The 23,993-nt window shown below is 43.3% G+C and overlaps 1 protein-coding gene across 1 annotated transcript in view; it reads left to right on the forward strand.

Moving 5' to 3' along the window:
- Positions 1-23,993, forward strand: part of plxna3 (plexin A3) — a 194,902-nt gene that overhangs the window by 116,074 nt on the left and 54,835 nt on the right. The window contains exon 9 of the mRNA XM_053680416.1: positions 3,800-3,914. Coding sequence (XP_053536391.1) covers positions 3,800-3,914 — 115 coding nt within the window. The remainder of the gene's footprint in view (positions 1-3,799; positions 3,915-23,993) is intronic.

Below are 23,993 nucleotides of genomic sequence, written 5' to 3' on the forward strand. Positions count from 1 at the left end.
ATATAGTAGGTGAAATACGTATATAGTAGGAGAAATACATGCGTATCGGCTATTATATAGACGGTAAGTACGCGGTTTGGGACGCAGCCCACGGCTTCAAGCAGTCGTCTATTTGAACGTACAGCACGACTAATAATTAACCGCACTTGAAGCGTTCGTAAAATTAAAAATATAAAACACCCAAAACTGTATACGGTCCCATAACGAAGACGAACTGTACGTCGATACGTGAAATTCTGGAGGGAACGTCGGACGGCGTGGCGCGGCGACGTAATGACGTGTGACCTTAATCCATCTATGTTCTATAACACGTAAAACCTGAACATGAAAGGAGTATTCTGAAAGCACCTCATGTAAACACCTTAATCACAATACTGTCTTATTCAGAATAAGGTCAATAATTAGATTCCTGCTGTCCGTGTAAACGTAGTCACTGTTTGCCCACACTCGCTTCTTGCCTTTCCTCTGCCTAAATAAAGGCAGAGTGAATTGATACGGGTTTATAACCCTGACACAGCATCTTTCATCCAGGCCCGGCATATCCGAGCAGTCTTTACTGCGCACACAGACTGCGGCTCTACTCCTTTCCTCGTTTAAAAAAAATGCGACTCCTGAATCCTGAGTATAATGTGACCCTCGGCAGCACATTCATTTCGAAAAGTGAGGACGGCGCCGGCGTCCAGATACGGGCTCTGCAACATTAGCTCGGCCTGTCATAATCCAGGCATTATTTCGCGCCTGAGCAATCCTTCTGCCAGAGATATTGTGTTTGCCACCCATCATTGTGGGGGTAGAGTAATACTCTGTAATTCTGTAAAGAGCACAAGGCAGGCTCACTCTCACTGCAACCGTCTCAAACATCTCAGAGCGCAATGGAGGCGGTTTTTTAGACTAGCAGAGTGCTATTAGGAACGAGAGAGAAAGAGCATGAGAGGAAGAGATATATTATTCTGAGCAGTGCAGCTCTGGGGTGTAATGTGCTCAGACTGCTGAGTGCCAACTGAGGGGGATTTTTGAAGCACATCCCTGGTGGGAAAGATATGATTAGTATGGGACTAAGTGTACACTCCCCATACGAGCGGCAAGTGCATACTCCCAGTGCTTCCTCCCATTACAGAGTCCGAGTGCCATCTCCACACACCTTCACCAAAAGTTTTGTCCCTATATCGTCTCCAAGTGCATTCAACTGCTCCATCCCTATACAGACCAAGTATGTGTTCCCAAAGGCTTACTCCTTACTCATTTTCCATGCGCTTAGTTCTTGTACAGTCTCCAAGTCCATTCTTTTCATGCACTCACCAGCTCTATGCTCATTAAAAAAAAAAGGTACCTCAAAGGTTCTTAGGATAAGTAAGGGTTTATTGCTTCCTAAAGGAGTCCTTCTTGCAACCCTCTCTGGAAATCCTTTATTGTAGGGTCATACATGGAATCTCTAAGACTTAACCCGGGGGGGCCAAAACTTCCTCCTAAGTTTTCATAAAATTCAATGAAAAAGATATTTTGACACAAAAGGATGTCTTTTGAGCAAGAAAGACGCAGTTGTTTGAGTCAGTAACATGTGGTATACCATTCAACCATCCTTCTATACCGCTTATCCTTCTCAGGGTCACGGGAAACCTGGAGCCTGTCCCAGGGAGCATCGGGCATAATGCGGGGTACACCCTGGACAGGTATGTGGTATACCCGGGCTCTGAAACACCAGGTCACTGTGATTCGTCCAAGTGTTACCTGTTGCTTGCATCCCTGCACAGAGGGCTAGTTGTTTGCTCATAGTTGAGGAAATATCAGGCATGGTACAAGTGTCAGGAGATCAGCCAGGCTAGGCAGAACTCGATGAGCAAAGTAGACCGGGTCAGTACCGGTAAAGTGCTAAATGAACAATTTGAAAGTCCCAGATGCTTATGGGGATGTGCCGTGACTTTTGAAGTTTGGGAAATAGAACATCATTGTGTGACTGGGTGACTGGGTTTGTATTCCTCTGTATTCCTCTGTTTGTCTGAGGAACTATGGAAATGGAAGTCATCAGAATTTACGTTGGATTTTGGAGCAGATATGACAGTACGCAGCAGCTTGATTGCATTTGAGCAACCGTTGTTTAAAAAGTTAAGTGAATATCCACTTCTGTATGACAGTCCCTGAAGAGATTTTCAAGATGTTCAAATGTGTGTGTAAAATTGTGTGTGTGTGTGTGAGGGGGGGGGTGGGGGTGGGGGGTCACTTGGAGATCAGCTTGTTCTGTGTAAGCGTTCATGATGTAGAGTAGAGTAGATTAAAGTAGTGCAAAGTCTTTAAAAATATATATATATATATATATATATATATATATATGTATATACACACAGTATATATAGTGATTGTTTTGTTGTTTGGAAGATACAGGAATGTTTACTCTCGGAAATCTTAAGAAGCGGTGGTTAGGGCGTTCTGATACTGATTAGAAGGTTGCGAATTCAAATCCCAGCCCACCACGCTGCCACTGTTGGGTCCTTGAGCAGGACCCCTTAATCTATAAACTACTCAATTGTATCCTGACTCAGTTGTACGTCAGCCAGATGAGCAACTATACATAAAACCTCACAGAGTATTCTCATCCAAACGTCACCAATCTTAACAACCTATACAGTCTCCAAGTGCATTTACTAGCGTACCGTTCCCTGTTCAGTTTGCAAGTGCATTTCCTCACCTATTCACCTACATCCTACACCTTCACCAAGTGCTTAGCGCCTAAACAGTTTCCACCTCCGTTCTCCCTTCATGTGTTCTCCAAGTGTTTAAGACCTTTGGAGATTCTCAAGTGCATGCTCCACATGTTTAGTCTCTAAACAGACTCCAAGTGCATTCTCCAGGATGCTTAGTCTCTATACAGTCTCCAAGTGCATTCTCTTCACACGTTCACCAAGTGTTGAGTCCCTTTAGAGATCTCAAGGGCTTGCTCTCAGTGTTTACTTCATGTACAGAGTACAAGTGCATTCTCCTCGTACAATTGGCAAGTGTTTAGTCCCTGTTCACACTCCTCCAAGAGTCCGCTCAAGGCTCACACTCGCACTTGTATGCCAAGAATACTTCTCTTTTATCTCCGAGTGCATGTTCCTACTATCTGAAAATGCAGTGTGACCTTGGAAATACATAGCCAGTGGGGTTTTTTTTTTTTGTTTTAAACAATTCTACTATCCTAAACACCCACAGACACTCTCCTGATTTCCTGGCAGTGTGGAAGCTAGGTGTGCTGCTGGTCACGATGCTCTAAATTACATGCAAAGTCAAATTGGCCTATCCGTGCCACTGTTAAATAGTTAGGAGGTCAGCTCGTAACCATCGGGGGTTCAGCGTCCCTGACTGCGTAATCGTGCATGTCGGAGTGAAAGTGGAGGCTTCGTGACATATGGCGCGGTCAGATTTCCGTTGCAGCGTCTTTCCTACGCCACTTCCTCCCGAGCTAATGCGTGACCTGGGGGCACACTCAAGATGTTAACATGGTGCAAGCACGTGGTGAGAACAATGGTAACATTGAGTATCTGTGTGCTAGGTTCCTGCGGGAGCTTCTTTAAACGCGCCTGTGAGGTTCAGCTGTGTTGTTCAAGACACTGCCTGTACTTCCTCTCTCATGCACACTTGCAGCTTCATGGTGTTTTATGGTCTTTAATGTGTCTCAGTTCTGATCTGCAACGTGTCCCACCCCCCACCCTGCCTTCGTCTCCCGCTTTATTCCAGTGAGCACAAATACAGACGATAACATAAATGGACGAGTATCTTCATTTGATCGACTCTTAACCCTGTCTTGCGCTTTCTTCTTCTGCAGGTGTTCCTCGTGTGTCAGCAGCCCTTTTCCCTGCAACTGGTGTAAATATCGGCACATCTGCACCAACAACGTGGCCGAGTGCTCCTTCCAGGAGGGCCGAGTCAGCAGTGTCGAGGTAAGAGACCGCAAGCTCTGCATCAGTCTAAAGTTATTCACTCTGACCATGTTGACCACAGTGAGGCTCGACTCCGTGATTCACTCCTGCTCAAGTGACTCACTAGCAACTTCTGTTTCACACGCGGAACTGAGGAAGTCTCAATATGTTTTGAGTAACCTCTAAGCACTACAAGATGATTCGTCTCGTTCCAGTACAGAAACCATTTGCAGTAACTGCCAAAGATAACGAAAACACATCTGAGACCATAATCTTGGACAAATTGTGTACTATAGCTGTCAAATTCCTAAAGACGGCATTGCGATTTCGTTTACGCATATTATTAAGTATCTGAAAGCATCACGTATAAACAGACGAATGATTTTATACTTGCACTGGCTGAAAAACTTTGGCGGTAGTGCACAACAACTTAGTTACAGCTTTACCGCTAACTGTTCCATTGAGCGGAGACTCCTAAGTTGGGGCAGTGGTGGCTTGGTGGTTAAGGCTCTGGGTTACCGATTGGAAGGGCAGGGGATTAAAGCCGCAGCACTGCCAGGCTCTGGGTTACTGATCGGGGGTTCGGGCCCCAGCGCTGCCAAGCTGCCACTGTTGGGCCCTTGAGCAAGGCCCTGAACCCTCTCTGCTCCAGGGGCACCGTCTCATGACTGACCCTGCGCTCCGACCCCAACTTCCTAACATGCTGGGGTATGTGAAGAAAAGAGTTTCCCTGTGCTGTAATGTATACGTGATCAATAAAGACTCATTATCCTTAAGTCCAAAAATCATATGGTTTTGTGGAAAGTGATCAGCACCTTCTGACCAATCAGAGTCGTGATTTCAACAACGCTTTGGTGTTTGAATTGGACAAAATCATCATACGGTGTAAGTTGCTCCCTTCTCAGGCAGTGAAGTTTTGTTTTCTCATTACCGATAGCTACATTTTGAATATCTCGCGTATGTAAACGTCCACCATCTTTAACTGCTCTTTATCCAAACATAATTTGAAGACAACTCTTCATAGTTGCATACTAATTAGACATATGTTCAGATAGCCCGGTAGAATTGGATAACTAAACGCTCTTTCTTGCTTGCTGCAGTCTGTAGTGATTGATTTCGATCATTTTATGGTATGGAATGCTGAGCGATAGAGTATAAGATCCAGCTCTTTGCGCCACGGCGATTTGTTCAGCTTGCACTCGATGTTGAAGGGGAGCAGTGTTCATGTGGAGAGGGTGTGAATGTTACACATCCTCTTTATGTGTGAGACTGGAAGTGGAACAACAGCCCTGTGTCTCGGCGTCTCTGTCCACTTTAACACCCCAAAGCCCCTCGAGCTTGACCTTTGAACCTACTGTAGAGCTAGTATCTCACACACTGCGCTCTGACTGAGTGCGTGTCCGTGTGTGTGCCCGATTGTGGCTTAGTTCATACAGTCACTTCTTTCATTGCGAAGACGCACATTGTGTGTCGGGGTTGTAGAGTGGAACGTTTCAAGCTTGCTTTTCGATTTTAATCTCATTTCACCCAAATACGAGCGTGAAATAAACATAAATCTGCAAATCGCTCATTCGGGATTAAAGTATGGTATTGTGTAACTGACATTTAACGAACACGCGCCGGAATTCGGATTTTTTTGTGTTGGAAAACTTCATGGAGTTTGAAAACTTTTGTGACGCCAGCAGGCTTTTAATGAAATGTCACGCGGTTTATTTCCATAACCCAACTTTTACGTTATTAACTCACTACCATCACTTTTTATCGTACTAGCTAACTGAGGTTACTTAACTACAAGTTGATGTTACAGTTAATGTTAGCTAATTTAGCTTTTTTAAGCTAGCCAAATAACTACGCTCAGTTCAGTAGTTGTATATACACATGGAAAGGATATGTTTAACGTGTTAACTAATGTTACTACCTATTAACCTTCCTTGTTCACCTTCTTATTCCTTACTAGGTTTTATTTATTTATTTCTTTTTGCCCTAGAGTGGTCCAAGCAGATGGTTTTTTAATAAATTAATGCATTTAAATATGCAGGTAAAGTACCCACTGTATCTATCTAACTCTACAAGTATTGGCACCCTATCTATCTATCCAAGTCTAGAAGTGTTGGCTGTCTATCTAATCAATTCTTCAAATATTGACACCCTATCTATCTATCCGTCTATTCAACTCTACAAGTACTGACACCCTGTATGTCTACCCAACTCTAGAAGAATTGGCACCCTAGGTATCTGTCTAACTCTACAATATTGGCACACTATTTATCCAATCAACTCTTCAAGTATTGGCACTCTATCTATCTATCTATCTATGTTATCAACTCTACAAGTATTGGCACCCTATCTATCTATCCAAGTCTTGAAGTATTGGCTGGCTATCTATCTATCGAGCTATCTAATCAGTTCTATAAGTATCGACTATCTATCTATCTATCTATCTATCTATCTATCTATCTATTCATCTCTTCAAGTACTGGCACCCTATATAGCTACCCAACTCTGGAAGAATTGGAACCTTATCTATCTATCCAATCAAGTCTGCAAGTATTGGCACTCTATCTATCTATCTGTCTAATCAACTCTACAAGTATTGGCACTCTATCTATCCAATCAGCTCTACAAATATTGGCACTCTATCTATCTATCTATCTATCTATCTATCTATCTATCTATCTATCTATTTATCTATCTATCTATTCATCTCTACAAGTACTGGCACCCTATATAGCTACCCACTCTGGAAGTATTGGCACCCTGTCTCTCTATCCAATCAACTCTACAAGTATTGGCACTCTATCTATCTATCTATCTATCTATCTAATCAACTCCACACGTTTTGGCACCCAGTCTGTCTGTCTATCCAATTAACTCTACAAATATTGGCACCCAATCTATCTGTCTCTTTCTTTCTTAAAACTGCACACTACCTTCAGATTTCAAGCGGATTAATAATGTAAGATTATCAAGATTATTCAGTTTTGTCAAGCCGACATCAAACTTTGTCAAGAGCTTTACCTATCTAGTTTTTAATAAATGGATACATTTAAATAGAAATGTATATTTTCTTACCAATATATTTAATCTGGTTTTTGATCTATGGCACTTTTGACAAAAAATAACTTATTCATTCGTTCCTGTTGCATGTCGCCTCAGTCTTTATATTTTTATTGCCCAATCAGAAAAGTGCATGGAAATATACTGGTTTAAAAATGAAATGTAATTAATGTATTAAATTCTGATATTAATGAAGTTGGTTGCAACTTTAATCTGCGATTCTTCTTCTTCGCCTTCTTCATCTTCTTCTTCTTCTTCTTCTTCTTCTTCTTCTTCTTCTTCTTCTTCTTCTTCTTCTCCACTGACAATTTTATATCAGGAAACTTATGAATTTGTACTTCACAAGCGTGTGTGCTGGTTTCTGTCATGCATAAAGGAAGTTACCGTTGCGACTGTCTCTCAGCACATTCCTGTTCTTGGAAAGAGACTGAAGACCCAGTTGTTGTTGTTTTTTTTTTCTTTCTGTCCAGACAGATTCATCCAGCATTACACTGAAGTGTTTATAATCTCTTCCTCTCAAACAGCTGAATTTGGTCCACATCAGATCATTTATTCATAAAGCGCAGTTATGAGAGCTGAATGGTGGTTAATAATGGAGTATGTGGTGTTGGGCATCTGAGTTTGAGGAGTTTACATTATTAACTGCCGTCGTCTCTATGTTATGTCTTGTGTCTCATCAGAGACGTGCTCAGGCGTTTGATGTTCGCGTTGTGTTGTGATGTTTGTTGCCGTAGCGGTGAGCAGTACCGCCGTCAGAGCTCACACCTGGACACGCTCTGGAATTATTTCTGACCCGTATACACTCTTCTACACGGCTCCTCGTTCTCATATCCCATCCTATCTTATCCGTTCCTCTTGTTCTCATTTCCTCTAATTAAAACCTCCGTTTTAATACCCATGTTATTCCTTTCTCTCGTTTTTGCCTCGCTTCCTAGCTCACTTCTTTTCTTTCTCATGCGTTTTACACCTTCATTCATTCTTCTTTCCTATCGTTTTTTTTTTTATTTTACATTCTTCCTCTCGCATTCGCTCACACATTTTCCTGTCGCGCTTTTCTTTCAATCCGCTCACACACTCTTGCTTGTTTTTTTTTTCTCTCTTCCCCCTCTCTATCATACACATATCTTTGCTCATCTTTTTTTTTCCCCCTCACTCGTTCACATGCTTCAATTTTATGATAAAAAAATAATAATAATACAATTTATTATCAATTACTAAATTTCTATTACCTGCTCTGAACGTTTAGCTCGGACTCCTTTCCTTTGCCTAAGATTTCCACCTAAATAAGCCTTTAATATCTTTAAGGCAGCAGTTTGGATTTGTGACAGCTGATGATGTCATAACGGAATTTGCAGCAGCTGACCAATCAGCAGCTTCGTTATATTTAATATTAATAAATTAAACATAATGCTGCATTTACTCTTTCATTATGAGAGAAAATGTTTTTTCATTGGGGTTTTTTTCTGTATTAATATCAGATTTTCTTCCCTACGTATTTTTCTTTTAGTCCTCTTTCCCTCGCCCTGCATTTCATCAATCATGACAGCACTGACAATTTTAATATACATATTATAGTATTTTTAGATGTATTACTAGATACCCTTTAAATGTGTGTGTGTGTGTGTGTGTGTGTATATATATATATATGGCCTATATTAAAGTTATGTCATGATGTTCTGTTTGTTTTTTTTCCCACATTTTAGTTATATATACCTGCTATTATGAATAGGCCTATACTGGATATTGTTCTGTATTTCTATAATTTCTGAAGCATTGGAGTGGGGCGTAATGAAGAGTACGTGAGAGTTAATCTTTCTTGTGTTCGTCCATCACTTTCAGCTCTTTTGCAAGCGCATTATTTCCTTTAGGAAATGCGAATCTAATAGCATTGTTCTGTTGACAACGCTGCTCCCTGCTAATACAAACGACCGAGCTTCCCGCTGTGATATAAATATGAGTCATAAGAAAGCGCTCTCCGGGACTATAATCGCATTACAATGGCTGACCTGTTTGGTCAATAGTGTCACTGTAGCAGTCGGTATTTAACAGCAGCCTCTGTGTCTGATTCATAAATTCACCAAAGTCAATAGTGCGTTCTCTCTTCACTTCCAGTTCCTGCCGGCTGGCGGGCGAGAGGCATTCCGGCGTCCGTAATTCCGATGCTGGTTCAACGAGGGAATTATTAACTATGCGTATGCTAACGATGCGGGAGCCGCGGGAGAAACGAGGTTAATTGGATCTGTAATGCGACCGCAGAGATAATAAGGCATAATGATAGGCAGATGAGAGATGGAAAATAATTTGACATGTGATTGAGGGCCAGTGTAAGCACAGCGCAGAGTGACGCGCACAGTACAGTTAACAGCACAGTGACAGCATGTGTCTTAACGCACACACACACACACACACACACACACACACACACACACACACACACACACACAGAGAGACTGAAGGAAAGAGGACAAAAGAACAACTGCATCCTTTTCTTTCATGGTATCAGGATGGAGGACGCGCTCCCTTCTGCTTCTGACATCTTTTAATTTTACACTTAAATGAACACCAGAGAGATTCACTATCAGACTGTAGAGATACGCCCTCTCTCTCTCTCCCTCCCTCTCTCTCTCTCTCTCTCTCTCTCTCTCTCTCTCCCATATTCCCTCTATCATTATCTACACCTCTCTCTCTCTCTCTCTCTCTCCCATATTCCCTCTATCATTATCTACACCTCTCTCTCTCTCTCTCTCTCTCTCTCTCTCTCTCTCCCTCTCTCTCCCTCTCTCTCTCTCTCCCTCTCTCTCCCCATATTCCCTCTATCATTATCTCCACCCCTCTCCCCCCCAATTTCCTGCTATCTCTCTCTCTCTCTCTCTCTCTCTCTCTCTCTCTCCCATATTCCCTCTATCATTATCTACACCTCTCTCTCTCTCTCTCTCTCTCTCTCTCTCTCTCTCTCCCATATTCCCTCTATCATTATCTACACCTCTCTCTCTCTCTCTCTCTCTCTCTCCCATATTCCCTCTATCATTATCTACACCTCTCTCCCTCTCCCTCTCTCTCCCTCTCTCTCTCTCTCCCCATATTCCCTCTATCATTATCTACACCTCTCTCTCTCTCTCTCTCTCTCTCTCTCTCCCCATATTCCCTCTATCATTATCTACACCTCTCTCTCTCTCTCTCTCTCTCCCATATTCCCTCTATCATTATCTACACCTCTCTCCCTCTCCCTCTCTCTCCCTCTCTCTCTCTCTCCCTCTCTCTCCCCATATTCCCTCTATCATTATCTCCACCCCTCTCTCCCCCCCAATTTCCTGCTATCTCTCTCTCTCTCACTCTCTCTCTCTCTCTCGCTCTCTCTCTCTCTCCTCACCTTCCATACTCATCTTCCAGGAGTATGCTTGTCTGTCTTCTAATGTTTCTACTCCCACACTCATCTCTTTCTCTGTATCTCTATCTATCTATCTATCTATCTATCTATCTATCTACCTACCTCCCTACCTACCTACATTTTCGCCCCTCTGTCACATTATCTCTCAAGAAAAGATTTAGTTGTGAAAAGTGATGAGTCATCCAGTGTTGATAATGGGGTAGAAGTGGGCCAAGAGCGCGCACACACACACACACACACACACACACACACACACACACACACACACACACTCACTCTCCCTGTAGGCTGTAAACCTAGCTGGCAGAGAAAATGTAAAGGCTAGAGAGTCTATAAGAGGAACAATCTTCTCTGTGTGATAAATGTGAAGTAGAGCATTTCATCTCTGCAGCCAAAGGCCTCAAAATTCCACAACCAGTGACTCAGGTGTGTGTGTGTGAGTGTGTGTGTGTGAGAGAGAGAGAGAGAGAGAGAGACAGCTACAAGGTCCCACAGCGAGCTTTGTCAGTGTGGAAACACTCTAAAGTAAATCCTGAATCTAGTCTTATTCTCTCACGCTTACTCTCTCATACAGAATCAGGCTGTTTACAAACAGGGATCAGCAGAATTCTTTCTCTGAGACACACAACGCCAACCATGCTTGTCTTTCAGAACCGATTTCGAACTGATTTCCTATTAACTTTCCCTTAACCTTTCATTTGAAATGTTTGTTTAAGAGGCTTAGTGGCTAGCACGTTTGCCTCACACCTCTAGGGTTGGGGGTTTGAATCCCACCCAGTTTGCATGGAGTTTGTCTCCCCCAGACATGCATTGTAGGCTGATTGGCATTTCCAGATTGTCCGTATTGTGTAAATGCGTGTGCCCTATGATCGGTTGGCTCCCTGTCCAGCGCATCCGCGTCCCTGTGCCCCGAGCTCCCTGGGATAAGCTCCAGGCTCCCTGCGACCCTGTGTAGGATAAGCAGTATGCAAAATGGATGAATGGATGTTTGTATAAGAGCAACGTCATCCGATTGGTTCATATATATCTTAATGGCACAAAAATTGGGCGGCCGTGGATCAGGTGGTAGAGCGGGTTGTCCACTAATCGTAGGGTTGGCGGTTCGATTCCCCGCCCACGTGGCTCCACATACCGAAGTGTCCTTGGGCAAGACGCTGACGCCCAAATTGCTCCCAATAGCAAGCTAGCGCCTTGCATGGCAGCTCCGCTATCATTGGTGTGTGAGTAAATGGGTGAATGAGAATCAGTTAAAAAAAAAAAAAAAAAGCGCTAAAATGCCGACGAAGAAAAAACCCCTAAAAAAACCCACCTCGGAACTCTGACATGCCGCTCTTTTCTGAATCCTGTCACCTGCTGCACCAAATACGTTGTCTAGCTCTAAGTAGGAACTAGTTTTATTAATTAGTTTGATCAGAAGTTGGAAATCAGAAACACAAAGAGACACACAGTGACTCGACTGAGCGGAATACAGTACAGTGCGGAATAAAAACAGTTATATAACTCCAATGCAAGCACAACACAGCCTCGTTTAAACATTCCAGCATGTGAAAATGAGGACGCTATCCAGACTCAAATAACATCTCTAATTAGGCGAGCCTTCTGTTAGATGTTGTTTTCGTTCGAGTCGATTATTTGGGCTTTTTTTTTTTTTTTTTTTTTTTTTTTTTTTTTTTTTTTTTTTTTTTTGGGCCGTGACTTGGAAACATTTTTCAGTCTGCTGGCCTCAGCGTTAAAACAAAGTCTGTTGCACTGAAAACCAGTGAAGTTTCAAGCGAGTAAGCGAGATAGCAATCTTTATTCGCCTGTTTAACTATTAATACATGATTACTTTTTAGTTGATTGGTTGATTTTTCCTTTAGGTCTGAGAATAAATTATAAGCCGGGGGGGGAAACGGTTTTTAATTGTGATTCTTCATGACATTCTAATTGTGCTGTCAGAATCTCCCACCGTGACATCCCTACTGCCTTGTTGTTTCTTTCTCTCTCTCCTGTGTTTTTGTACGCACCGTTTGCTTTGAGCGATAGCACCGAGTGCGAAGCGGCTCCGGCCCGAGCCATATGTCCGCGTGTTGACGGACGCGCTCGTCCGCGCTCCTCGTGGAAATTCCTCATTTCCGCACATACATTCGTTGACCTTCGCATGGCCAATTAGATGCGCCATGAATCTTTATGTTGTGCCTTTAAGCAGCACTGAGCACAGCTGCCGGGCCACGTTACACTCAGCACTGCACTCGCCATCTATTCAAATTCACCATTTCCATACAAGGCTGGCTAACGGGTTTTGTATTACCCCCATTTGTTATGCATTGCAGGGACACACGAGGATTCACATGCTGTTTGGGTAAACAGGTGGCTTTTGACCTTTGCCCACGGCTGATCCGCGACCCTTAATTACGAACCGTTCCTTCCTTCCTGACTTCTCCGCCGTCCGCTCGAGAAACGGAGCCATAAGCGAGCTGTAAAAAAACACAAAAAAAACAAAAAAAAAAACGTCTGCCTTTTAACAGAGAACGAATCGTGAGTCAACAGCGAATGAGACGAGTCCCTGCAGGCTGCGGGATGGGAATTTCGGGGTCTGAGATATAAAACTTTTATGACAGAGTTAGTCTTGGCGGGATAAAGATGTGTGGCAGATTTAGGAGCGGGATTTATCACGCTCGATGGCGTTTGCACTGCACAGATGAGACATTATTGTCCTGTTTGGCCCCAAAGCCTGCTTCGCATTCGGCTCGCTTTGAGACGGTGGCAGAACGCGAGCCTGTTGTCCGGGAAATGCTTCGTTTAACACCGTTTTATATCCACTTGCACTCTTAAATCACGGTTCTCTGATAGCTGCTAATAACGAAGCTTAATCTCTGTTTGGTTCAGGTTGACTTTACTTGCTTATTGTAGGGTTGCCAAAAATGACTTTTCAATGCTTTTGACCTGAGTAAAACTTAGTAGACAGTAATAAATGACGTCTGAACTCTTATGTTTGCCGCAGTGTACGTGTGCAGATTGCAGAAAGGTCACATACGTACGGTAAGTAAGGAACAAAATGGTAGGAAGTAGGAATATCAGTGATCAATAGCAGGGTGGTGTGATGCAGCCTAAGGTGAAGGTGGTCTTTTTCCTATTTCAGCATGTGTATTTATTTCTCTTGAACCACTTTTTTCAAATTTTACCCATCCATCCATTTTCCATACCGCTTGCTTATCCTATACAGGGGGAGCCTGGAACCTGTCCTAGGGAACTCGGGGCGCAACCCAATCCCAAACCCATCGCAGCGCACAATCGCACACATTCATACACTATGGACAATTTGGAAATGCTAATCAACCTACAACTTGGACTGGGGGAGGAAACCAGGGCATCCAGAGGAAACCCCCCGAAGCACGGGTTTCGAACCTCCCCGGAGGTGGGATTCGAACCTCCAACCCCGGAGGTGCGGGGCAAACGTGCTAACCATGAAGCCACCGATCTTTGTGTGGTGTTTTTTTGTTTGTTTGTTTGTTTTTTAATCCATTTGTAGCTGGGCGGCTGTGGTTCAGGTGGTAGAGCGGGTTGTCCGCTAATCGTAGGGTTGGCACTTCGAAGTGTCCTTGGGCAAGACGTCGAACCCCAAGTTGCTCCCGATGGCAAGCTAGCGCCTTGCATGGCAGCTCTGCTACCATTGGGGTGTATCTGTGTGTGGGTGTGTGTGTGTGAACGGGTGAATGAGAACCAGTGTAAAGCTAAGGTTTTAACCAAAAAAAGCGCTGTATAAGTGCAGACAAACAAAAAGAAATCAAATACATTTCTGTTGTGAAACGCCCACGAAAGCAGTCGGTTCCTGTTATCACAGCTTCCCTTACCAGTCTCTCTTCTTTTCCTCTCTCTGGAAGCTCAAGCCAAAAAAAAAAAAAAAAAAAAAACCCCACCTCTGTCCTGAAGACTTTCCCATGGTGGAAAACGTCCTGACTATTATAAAGCACAGACACTGGAGACTCCTTCCATCGACGTTAAATAAACATCTCCGTACCATATCAATATTAGATTAGATTTTGGTGCTTTGCCCAGCGCTTTTCCTATCCAACTTTCCCAAACAAGACTCCCTAGTACAAAAACATCTCTGTAAAGTGCAGCTGTGCTGAACGCGTCCATTAGTCCTTTGCAAACAGCGATTCCGTACGGTTAAGAGAGGGATATGTTTATTCTTTTACACGAGTGACTACAGTCATTATTTACAAGTGTGTAATGTATGTAATCATGTTGACGTTGAAAACGCTAATGCATCCCTTCGCGGTTCAACTACTCATCACTGTTTACATGGAAATGTAATAGTACACGTCTAAGCATAGCCGAAGCTTATTACTGTTTTATTTATTGATTCTGTGTCCCACTACGCCCGCCCCGAGGTGTTTGTTGGTTAGCGTTAGCTTAGCAAGCGCTGTTTGACTGACAGCCCAGCTAGAGTACTGTAACATCCGCCTTTTCCATAGCATTCATCATTACACACAGCTTAATTAGCTCATGTCGATGTTTAACCTTAAAGACCAGCACTGCAGGGAGAGGATCATTGAGACTAATGGATAAGTGCACCAACACACATGCTCACACACACACACACACACACGCTGTCCTTTTCCCAGAGGGAGTCCTGCATATCAAATGAACCTCCTGTGTTTCTCTTCTTTCATCCCTCTCTTTCTTACTCTCGCTCTCTCTCTCTCTCTGTGACTCTCATCTCACACTCATTTTCCCTTACTCTCTCCTCCATGTCTCACGCTTTCACCCCCCACACACGGACACACACACACATATACACACACTCCTTTTCCCCTCCGGGTCTCAGTGGGGCGACTCTTTCATTAACACCCGGTGGCCAGAGGTAATTAATTGTGGGATGAGTGACACCGGAGCCATTAGCTCAGCAGGAAGTGCGCCTCCAGACGCCCCGGACGCACAGGAAGCAACGCGGCAGGTTTCCGTCAGCCACTCGTTTGGTCTCCAGGGCCGATGGGAAAAGTCCCACCGAGCCTGCTGCTGCCCACCGGCTGACGTGGAGCCGGAGCCATTCTGCTCACTCCCACGCTGTGCTCCAGATTTCTACTTCGACTCTCCGCTGCTTCCACGCCAGCCAGAGGCGATAAGCTATCTGCGTTTTAGCATTAGCGAAAGCCTTCCTGCCAGAGGGGTTCACGTCGGCATCCTCTACTCTGATAACCCAATCGGAGAACGTTCTAAGAGGCTCAGAGATGTTTTCTTGAGATTTTTAGTGAGGTTTTGCGACAAAACGGAGCAAAACAACTCAAGTGGGTCCCTTAATTGCCACTTCATACTTTCGCTCAGAGATATAGAGATAGGTTTGAGGAACATGTCCACAGCCTAGCCAGGAGTGAAGTCACTGAGTTTAAGAGGAAACTGGTCACCCTAACCGAACAAGAAGAGATGACGAACACCACAAAACGTAGCACTTTCTTTCTAAACGTACGCTTTTAACCCTTTCCGAATATTCTTCATGCGCCGTTTACGTAAAATGAAGAAAAGCTCAAGTGAAAGGTCGTCCATCGCACTGTCGCTTTGATGTTTGCAGCGGTCGCTGGAATCGTTGTTCTGCGTTAATGCTTGTCTGTCGCTTGCTGGTGTGAACGTACGGTAAAGAAAAACAACGGAAATATTTTGCTGTTAGATGAAATTGTTATATAAAATTGTGAAGACGTGAGCATAGCAAGTGGAGCTGTTATTGTTTATTAGCATGGTATTATACTAATCTTCTTCTTAGCTAGCTAAGGTGCTAACAATACACAGCATAATATAAAACATAAGCTAGTTTAAAATGGGGTTGATACTAAGCTAAAAACATATGATACCCAAGCTAACGTATGGAGATAATGGGTTAAAGAACCACGGTTATGCATGGAAAAATATAGGGTGAATAGTTAGTCCCTCCAGGATTTTGCGATCGCATGAATGGATTACCGCAGATTTCCGCATATTTGTGGCAAAACGCGTCATGTGACGTCATCACGACGCACATTCAGCCAAGTACGAGTACAGCTAAAAGGTCTCGTTTACCAACAAACATCACTGCGAAAGACCGTGCAAAACTATTTCCTGCTATTCACCAGTTCAAGTAGTTTTCCGCAAAAAATCACAAAAGACTTGATTGATTTTTGGCAGGAATTTTGCAGGAATTACTGCGTCAGTGCGGCGTGGCATGGAGGCGATCAGCCTGTGGCACTGCTGAGGTGTTCTGGAAGTCCAGGTTGCTTTGATGGCGGTCTTCAGCTCGTCTGTATTGTCGGGTCTGGTGTCTCTCGTAGATTCTCTATGGGGTTCGGGTCAGGCGAGTCGGCTGGACGATCAAGCACAGTAACACCATGGTCAGTAAACCAGTTACTAGTAGTTTTGGCACTGTGGGCAGGTACCAAGTCCTGCTGGAAAAGGAAATCAGCATCTCCATAAAGCTCGTCAGCAGATGGAAGCATGAAGTTCTCTAAAATCTCCTGGTAGACGCTGCATCGACTCTCGACTTGAGAAAACACAGTGGACCAACACCAGCAGATGACCTGGCAACCCAAATCATCACTGACTGTGGATACGTCACACTGGACTTCAAGCAACTCGGATTCTGTTCCTCCAGACTCTGGGACCTTGATTTCCAAATGAAACGCAACATCTACTTTCATCTTCCCCGTGACTGTGGTTGTGTACTGAACCAGCCTGACAGATTAAAGCCTCAGGAAACCTCCGCAAGTGTTTTGAGTTAATTCGCAGATTAGAGTCTTCTCAGGTCGACATTTCTCTATTATAAATCCTTTATTCTAATATTTCGAGATACCGGACTTTTGATTTCCGTGAGCTGTAAGCCGTAATCTTCGAGATTGAAACAAAACGAGGCTTGAAATATTTCACTCTATGTGTAATGAATCTACAGTATATGAAAGTTCCGCTTTTTGAATAAAATTACGGCGGAAAAAACGAACCTTTCCACGATATTCAAATTTTTCTGTGATGCACCTGTTTGTGGCGAGTGCATTTCCAGCGCAAGCCGCTCATTTAGTGAATCCATTACTAAGACGTCGTCCTCTCTTCAATCTCGTAATTAAAATATAAACCCAAGTCCAGACCTCAGTGCAGAATAAGACAGCTGGCCCATCCTGCTCCTGCTCTTAAAGGTTAGCTTACTGCAGTCATTTACCCCCAAGAAGCTGCTATGGTCCTGTTGTGCAAATGCAGTTAAAAACTCTCCCTAGTTAGCAGTCTTTCTCACTCCCGTTAGCTTGTAGCTTGTATAGCTGAAGTATTCCTTTAACCACCAGTCACAGTTTAAGAGCATTAGCCGAGCGACGGATGCGAGTCGCGCTCGCGCCTGTTTAGCCGCTCCATCAGCATCTACTTTGTGAATACATCATGCGACATTTTTAATTGGAACAGTTCCCAAACGATTTGGAGCTGGGAGGGGTTTTTTTTTTTTCTTTTCTTTTTTTTTTTTCTTCTTCCTGCTGTTTCCCCACTGAGCGAAGGGAGCATATTTCACGGCTTATAGCATACAGAGCCTGAAAATGGGATTAGCAGGGAGGAAGTGATGGAAAAATGAGAGAAATTGAGTGAGTGACCGAGCAATTGGTTGCTTGGGAATTTGTGCAATCAACAGCTCATTTGTCTTTCCAGCGGTCAGCACGTAGTGAAAGATTGCATTGCGTTTGTTTGTGTGTCAGTGCGTATAGGTCTGTGTGTCTTTGTGTGTGTGCGTTCGTGGCTCTGTGCATTCATGGCAAGACTATTATTTCTCCCCCGTTCAAGCTTTTAATGTTTCAACAGACAATAATGCTTAGCAGTGTGATAACTGGCCTATGCACTGTAAGGTTAATGGAGAGACTGTCAGCAGGCAGTAAGTTAGCAGGACTCGCCTAATGGGGTGCTAATCAGTATTAGGAAAAGGGCCTGCTGGGGAACGAAGCAGCTGCTCCCGGCCTGGATACAGTTACATACGTCTACGTACAGCTCAGGATAATGCTAAAAATAATAATAGCCATGCTTAATGTACTTAACCTGAAAGATTTACAAGAAATGGTCAAAACAATACCGGCAATACTGCAGGTTTATTCGATAATTCAACATCAAAATTCAAAAATCAACATGCCAACATGAGTTATTAAACAGGAAGTAAAGAGCCATCAACCTGAATGCGTAGCTCCGTTCACGCCTGCGGTGAAGCGGATACGATTTCTCTATGTTTTCCTTTCCGGTCAGATGCAGATGAGTAGGACTCATCACCAGAGTTTACTGTAAGGGTTCACGTTGTATTAAAATGTACTAATAGGGTTCACCGAAAGGGATCAGCGTAAGGTTGTTCCATTAGTGTCAACGGTAGGGTTCACCATCTGCTTAAGGATAAGGGTTTCTCCATAAGGATTCCGGGTTTCTTGTAAAGGTTAATTATCAAGAATTACAGAATCGTTATAGATCTTGGTAATAGTTCACCGTTAAGATTCATTATACAGCCTTTTCTTTCTTTCTTTAAGGATTCTTCAGGTGCTTTCTGTATAGTTAAGGATTCTTTCAGATAGGAAACCTTGATTTCCCTAAGAGTATAAAGGTTCACCATTAAGGTGCAACATTAGGATCACTGTTAGGATTGAAGGCTAGGGTTAACCGTAAGGGTTCACCATTAGGGTTCGCCATTTGGCTTAACTGTTAGGATGCACCATTATGGTTAACTGTAAGGTTCAACATTAGGATTTACTGTAAGGTTCATTGTTAGGGTTCAACCTTAGGGTTCACCATTAGGTTTAACTGTAAGGGTTCACCATTAGGATTAACTGTAAGGTTCAACCTTAGGGTTCACCATTAGGGTTCATCATTAGGTTTAACTGTAAGGGTTCACCATTAGGATTAACTGTAAGGTTCAACCTTAGGGTTCAACATTAGGCTTAACTGTAAGGGTTCAGTATTAGGCTTATCTGTAAGGGTTCACTATTTGGGTTCACCATTAACTGTAACGGTTTACCATTAGGGCAATGTACAGTAATTAGGTATATCATTAGGATTAGCTGTAAATGGTCACCATTACATTTTATTTATTTGTCACATATTTTCACTACAATATAGCAAATTGCGTCTCTTTGCATATCCCAGCGTCCTAAGAAATTGGGGTCAGATTGCAACCATGATACGACGCCCGTGGAGCAGATAGGGTTAAGGGCTCAATAGTGGCACCTTGATGGGGTTAGGGTTAACTGTACGGGTTTACCATTAGAGTACAAGAGGTTATTAGAGGTTTTATTTTCCAGCCTTTATTTAATCTTTATTTCTTGAATCGTTAAAGGTTCCTACAAAGGAACAATTGAAGAATCATTAAGGATGGACTTTTTTCCCCCCACTAAAAGTATAAGGTTTCACCCTAAAGGGTCAATGTACGGTTCATCATTAGGGCTCAGTGTTAGGGGTTAATGCGAAGATCCCACTAGTTTCCCCATCAGAAACGGTTCCAAGTAAAACTTTTTTAGAAAACTGAGCACTTTGAATTATACGTCGACCCCTCGGTGGTAGTAGTAGTGTAGGGTTCAGAGTGTTTACCACTGGTGTTGATCATCAGAACTCACTATTGGGGGTTCATCGTGAGAGTTCCCTATTAAGAACCGACATAAGGATTCATCATTAGGGTTTACTGTAAGCGTTCCCGTTTCGCATTAAGCAAAAGGGTTTACCACCAGGATTCGCCATTAAGGATCAATGTAACCATTAGGATTCCCTGTTACGCTTAACTGTAATGTTCCACCGTTAGGCTTGACCATTAGGGGTTCATCATAATTAATTCATGATTAAGGTTCGCATTAAGGGGTCTCAGTACAGTTCATCATCAGCGTTCATCATTCAGTTTCGGTGTAAGGATCGAGTGTTTAATCATGGCTCACCATTCAATGCTTCAGAAGAAGAAGAGCACAAAACCAAACGCCAAATTAGCCTAAATAATGTCCTTATTGTCCAACAGTAAGTAATGAGAATTGGGCGTGATATCCCAGCATGCTCTCCTCTTAATCCCTTCTTAACAAGCCCTTCACTCTATCTGTACCCTTTAAACCACATTCAGCAAACACTCCATCGCCGAGTTGTTTAATTTGTAATTAACTGCAGATTGGATCTCATTAATGAAAACGAGGCAGCTGACATTAAGGGAGTCGGCCTTAAAAATGTTCTTGATGGTGCCTTTGTGCTGAGAACACAGACAGTGCTGAGGGAAGGGATTCACACCCAGCCTGAAGATTACAGCGTATAGCCGCTGGTTGATGTGACGTATAATCTCAACACAATATGTGTTCGCAGAATGGAAATGGGTCTAGTGGAGGAGCGGCGCTTTGAGTTGGATTAATGATAACACCAGCCGTTATCAGTCCTGTTTATATTCCGGGCAAAGCAGCAGGGTTTGTGCAGAGGGACGTTGGCGGTTTAATTATTGATAAAGAACAGCAACAGGCTCTGAAAGGTCCATCATACACACTGGATATTTCACACAGTGAATATCGATCATCATTTGTCTACCTTTTTTTTTTTGTTTGTTTGTTTGTTTTTTAGTCAAAACTCCTGTGTGTTTCTTTTTTTTTCTCGCTCTCTCTTTCTCTTTTTCTCTCAGCTGAGTTTTTAGATATTAGATATGGAAAGAATTTTTCAGGAGGGATTTTTTTAAAAAAAGATTTATTTAGCAAATTAGAAAGCAAGATGGAACTAATGATCCAGTCTGGCTTTTTTGAGGAAATTTGGGACAGAGCACCTGAGTCCCATTCTTTATAAAAAAAAAAAAAAAAAAAAAAAGTGGAGAGGAAACTTGATGAAAAGTCCATTATGATCCATTAGCGGACTCACCTGCGCTAAATATCTATATATGTTTTCATGCCGCTGTGGTTTTTAATTTTTTTTCCCCCCCTCTACCCTTTTTTCCTGCTCTTTGAATCATCTTTTTGTAAAAGCACTCTGAAATGGATTGGATTGGGCTGAAAAACCCTCATGTAACCCACTCGAATGCACACAAGCCTGAGTAACCATGTAGCGAAATGGCTCGTACAAATACACTCACTCTCTCCTCATCATTCTCTATTTTACTCCCCCCCCCCCCCTCCCTCTATTATCTCAGTCCTCCTGCTTTTCTTCCTATCTGTTTGTCTCCGTTTCGCTCTCTCTCCTTCCGTCGTGTTCTTCTCGGTGTGTGTGCTGTGTCTGAGTCTTCCTCCGCACTGTCACTTTACTCCAGCTTCGTCCTGCAGTAGCTCGAAGCACAGCGAGACGAGTCACACGCCAGGCCGTGGAAAGCGTCGCGCGTTTAGTGGCTGAAACGAATCCCGGTTCCCGAACCGCGTCAGTCAGCCAGTCATGATGTTCCTCTGCGACATTAAACCCTCGTCGTTCCTTCGTTAATTAAAGCCTGCTGTTTCGGTCGAATGAGTAAAACACTCGCTCTGCTGGCTGATTTTCTTTAGGAAGGTTCTCCTCGGTTGTTTGGATGACGTGCGGTCGTTCATCATTTCCAGGGTTAACTCCAGCCTCTTCTTTTTTTTTTCCCCATCCTCTGTGCAGAACTAAAGCCGATTCATTTACCCTGATAAATTGGATTCATATCGCGCTCTGATCGCGCACTTCCCCTCCTCCCCTGCTACCTTCACTTCACCACCTGTGCCTCCCCTGTGCCTCGGCAGGGAGTAAATCTCGCTTTTCATAACTCCCCGATATGAAAATGAGATTTATCGGCGTACCGATGCGCCGTGCAAGCCGAATCAGCTGGCCGAGTGGAGATGGATGGCGGCACTGCGCAGAGAGTTGCATCATTGTTAAACTCTCGGCAGTGTGGCGCGCCGTGGAGCCAGGCGGCCTCGGCTCTGATTTATGACTCCTGCGCCGGCAAATTACTTTTACAGCCTCCTTGATTATTGTTCAGTGTTAAACAGATAACAGATCACACTAAACGCACTCTAACGCACAGCTGCGGCAGAGGACGAAGCGGACACGGCCGCAGCACCATGTCGTCTAAAATGGCCTTCTTCCTTTGCGTGTGAAGGTCGTAAGGTCTTCCGGGACCAGGTAAAGATGCCCAAAGGAGCGTTTTGCTCACCAGGTGGTGCCAGAAATCAGCAATTTTTTCCAGGATGAACACTTATTTGTTTATTTTTTCGCTCCCGGTGGAGCTGATGTTTATTTATATATAGAACTTTTACAGTTTAAGAGCTGGGAAGCCAGACAAGATAGTTCTGGTGATCTCTCGTGTGTTAGAATTGATTATTTCGGAAAGCTGGTCAACCCAAAGAGTAGGCTAAAAGAGAGTAGCTACGGGTAAATGCCAAGCTGGGGCGTGGACTCGAGTTTTTCTTAAAAACGTTTTTAAATGTTTTGTGAAAGTCTGCTGAGATAAATTGCACATCATTTTCTAAAAGGTATAGTATGCTATAGCCACATATTTTAAGAAAATACCTTACAGTTTATACCTAACATTTATATTCATTTAGCATTCATAATTATTAACTGCAGTTTGGTGTTCCAGTTATGGTTTAAAAAATAAATAAAATAAAGTTTAGATATGAAAGCTTGCTGATTAAGGCCCTGTTTACACTGGTGCTGCGTTTTTAAAAAGAAAACCATCCGCCGTGTTTCAGTCACACCACACGACCGAAAACGCACGTCACGTGACCATTCATGCACACTGGGTATGCGCATACAAGTGTAAACAGGAAGTTGGTTGCTAGTCACCGACAGGCACAACAAACCGGCGTTCCATGTAGGGCTTAATGAGGTTGAAATGAGATTTGTTGCCGATTTCTCTAATCGTAGCGCGCCTCCTGTGCATGTAGGCAGCTGCAGTGTTATAAAATACAGAATTGAACTGCACAATGGTTGCTAAGAATGATGACAAAGCCAGCAAAGCTTGCGGTTCAGTCTCCGTGTTGTTGTGTATGCGTTCAAGGTAGCGTAACGGTCGTATGATAGGGGCTTGACGAATCAGGGAAGGATACGCGATGATCCAGAAGACCTGAGCAGGGGGCGAATGTGGGCGAAGCCACGCCTTCCTTTTCAAAAGTCTTCGTTTTGGTCTGTTTAGACTGAAACGTGAGCCTGGATGTTTTTTGTGTGTGTTTGTTCACACCCAGGCGTTAAACGCGGACGACGCGCTGAATGAAAGTGTAAATTCACTCCCTGACAGTAGATGGCGCTTATTGAAAAGCAAAAATACCCCGGTACACAAGGTGGCGCTGCACAACTTTCCGTTTCGGACACCCGCTCATCACTGAGAAGAAGAAGATAGCCCGTATTTACGTCTTTTGCGAAAAGCCGTTCACACACTTCTTGCGGACTGGCTAACTGAAAATGGATGTTATGTATGAAATGTAAGGTATTAGGTGATTTGCCCGCTGCAACAACTACTTCATTAACGCTAAATCCGTAAAGTTCTCATTTTAAACAGTATACTTTTTAAATAAGTAAAGTCACATAAGCAATAAGCATTCACATACTTATTGGAAGACCCACATAATTCAATTTGTTTAATCTTCATTTTTTTTGGTGACAGGCTGGGTGTGTACAAGGCAACTATTGTTGTGCCCAAAAATGTTAATGTTCCTGCAAATTGATTTTTGAATTTGCAAACTGCAGTGTTGAATATGAATAGTCTTTTTTGTGGTATGATAATACCACAGTAACGTTGTATT

Source organism: Ictalurus punctatus, chromosome 5 (genome assembly GCF_001660625.3).
Source record: "Ictalurus punctatus breed USDA103 chromosome 5, Coco_2.0, whole genome shotgun sequence".
NCBI lineage: Eukaryota > Metazoa > Chordata > Actinopteri > Siluriformes > Ictaluridae > Ictalurus > Ictalurus punctatus.